At 61.3% G+C, this 243-nt stretch overlaps 1 protein-coding gene across 1 annotated transcript in view; it reads right to left on the bottom strand.

Annotated features, from left to right (window-relative positions):
- The window catches only part of TRPV4 (transient receptor potential cation channel subfamily V member 4), a 20,659-nt gene that overhangs the window by 2,987 nt on the left and 17,429 nt on the right, over positions 1-243 (bottom strand). Inside the window, exon 12 of the mRNA XM_015568159.1 lies at positions 7-242. Within this exon, the coding sequence (XP_015423645.1) occupies positions 7-242 (236 nt within the window). The remainder of the gene's footprint in view (positions 1-6; position 243) is intronic.

Here is a 243-nt window from a genome sequence, read left to right as displayed (position 1 = left end):
GCTCACCTGCAGCTCCCAGCTGTGCTTGCTCTCCTTGGAGACCTGGCCCACCGTCTCCCCCATGAGGGCGATGAGCATGTTGAGCAGCAGCACGAAGGTGAGGATGATGTAGGTGACCAGCAGCACGATGAACACGGCGGGGTACTTGGTGCTGCTCAGCATCTCCAGGTCGCCCATGCCGATGGTCAGCTTGAACAGGTCCAGCAGGAAGGTGCTAAAGGTGTCGCTGTCGCGGCACGAGGG

This window comes from Myotis davidii, unplaced genomic scaffold (assembly GCF_000327345.1).
Source record: "Myotis davidii unplaced genomic scaffold, ASM32734v1 scaffold803, whole genome shotgun sequence".
In the NCBI taxonomy this organism is placed as follows: domain Eukaryota; kingdom Metazoa; phylum Chordata; class Mammalia; order Chiroptera; family Vespertilionidae; genus Myotis; species Myotis davidii.
Note: the sequence above shows the minus strand (reverse complement) of the source record. Positions and strands in the feature narration are given on the sequence as shown.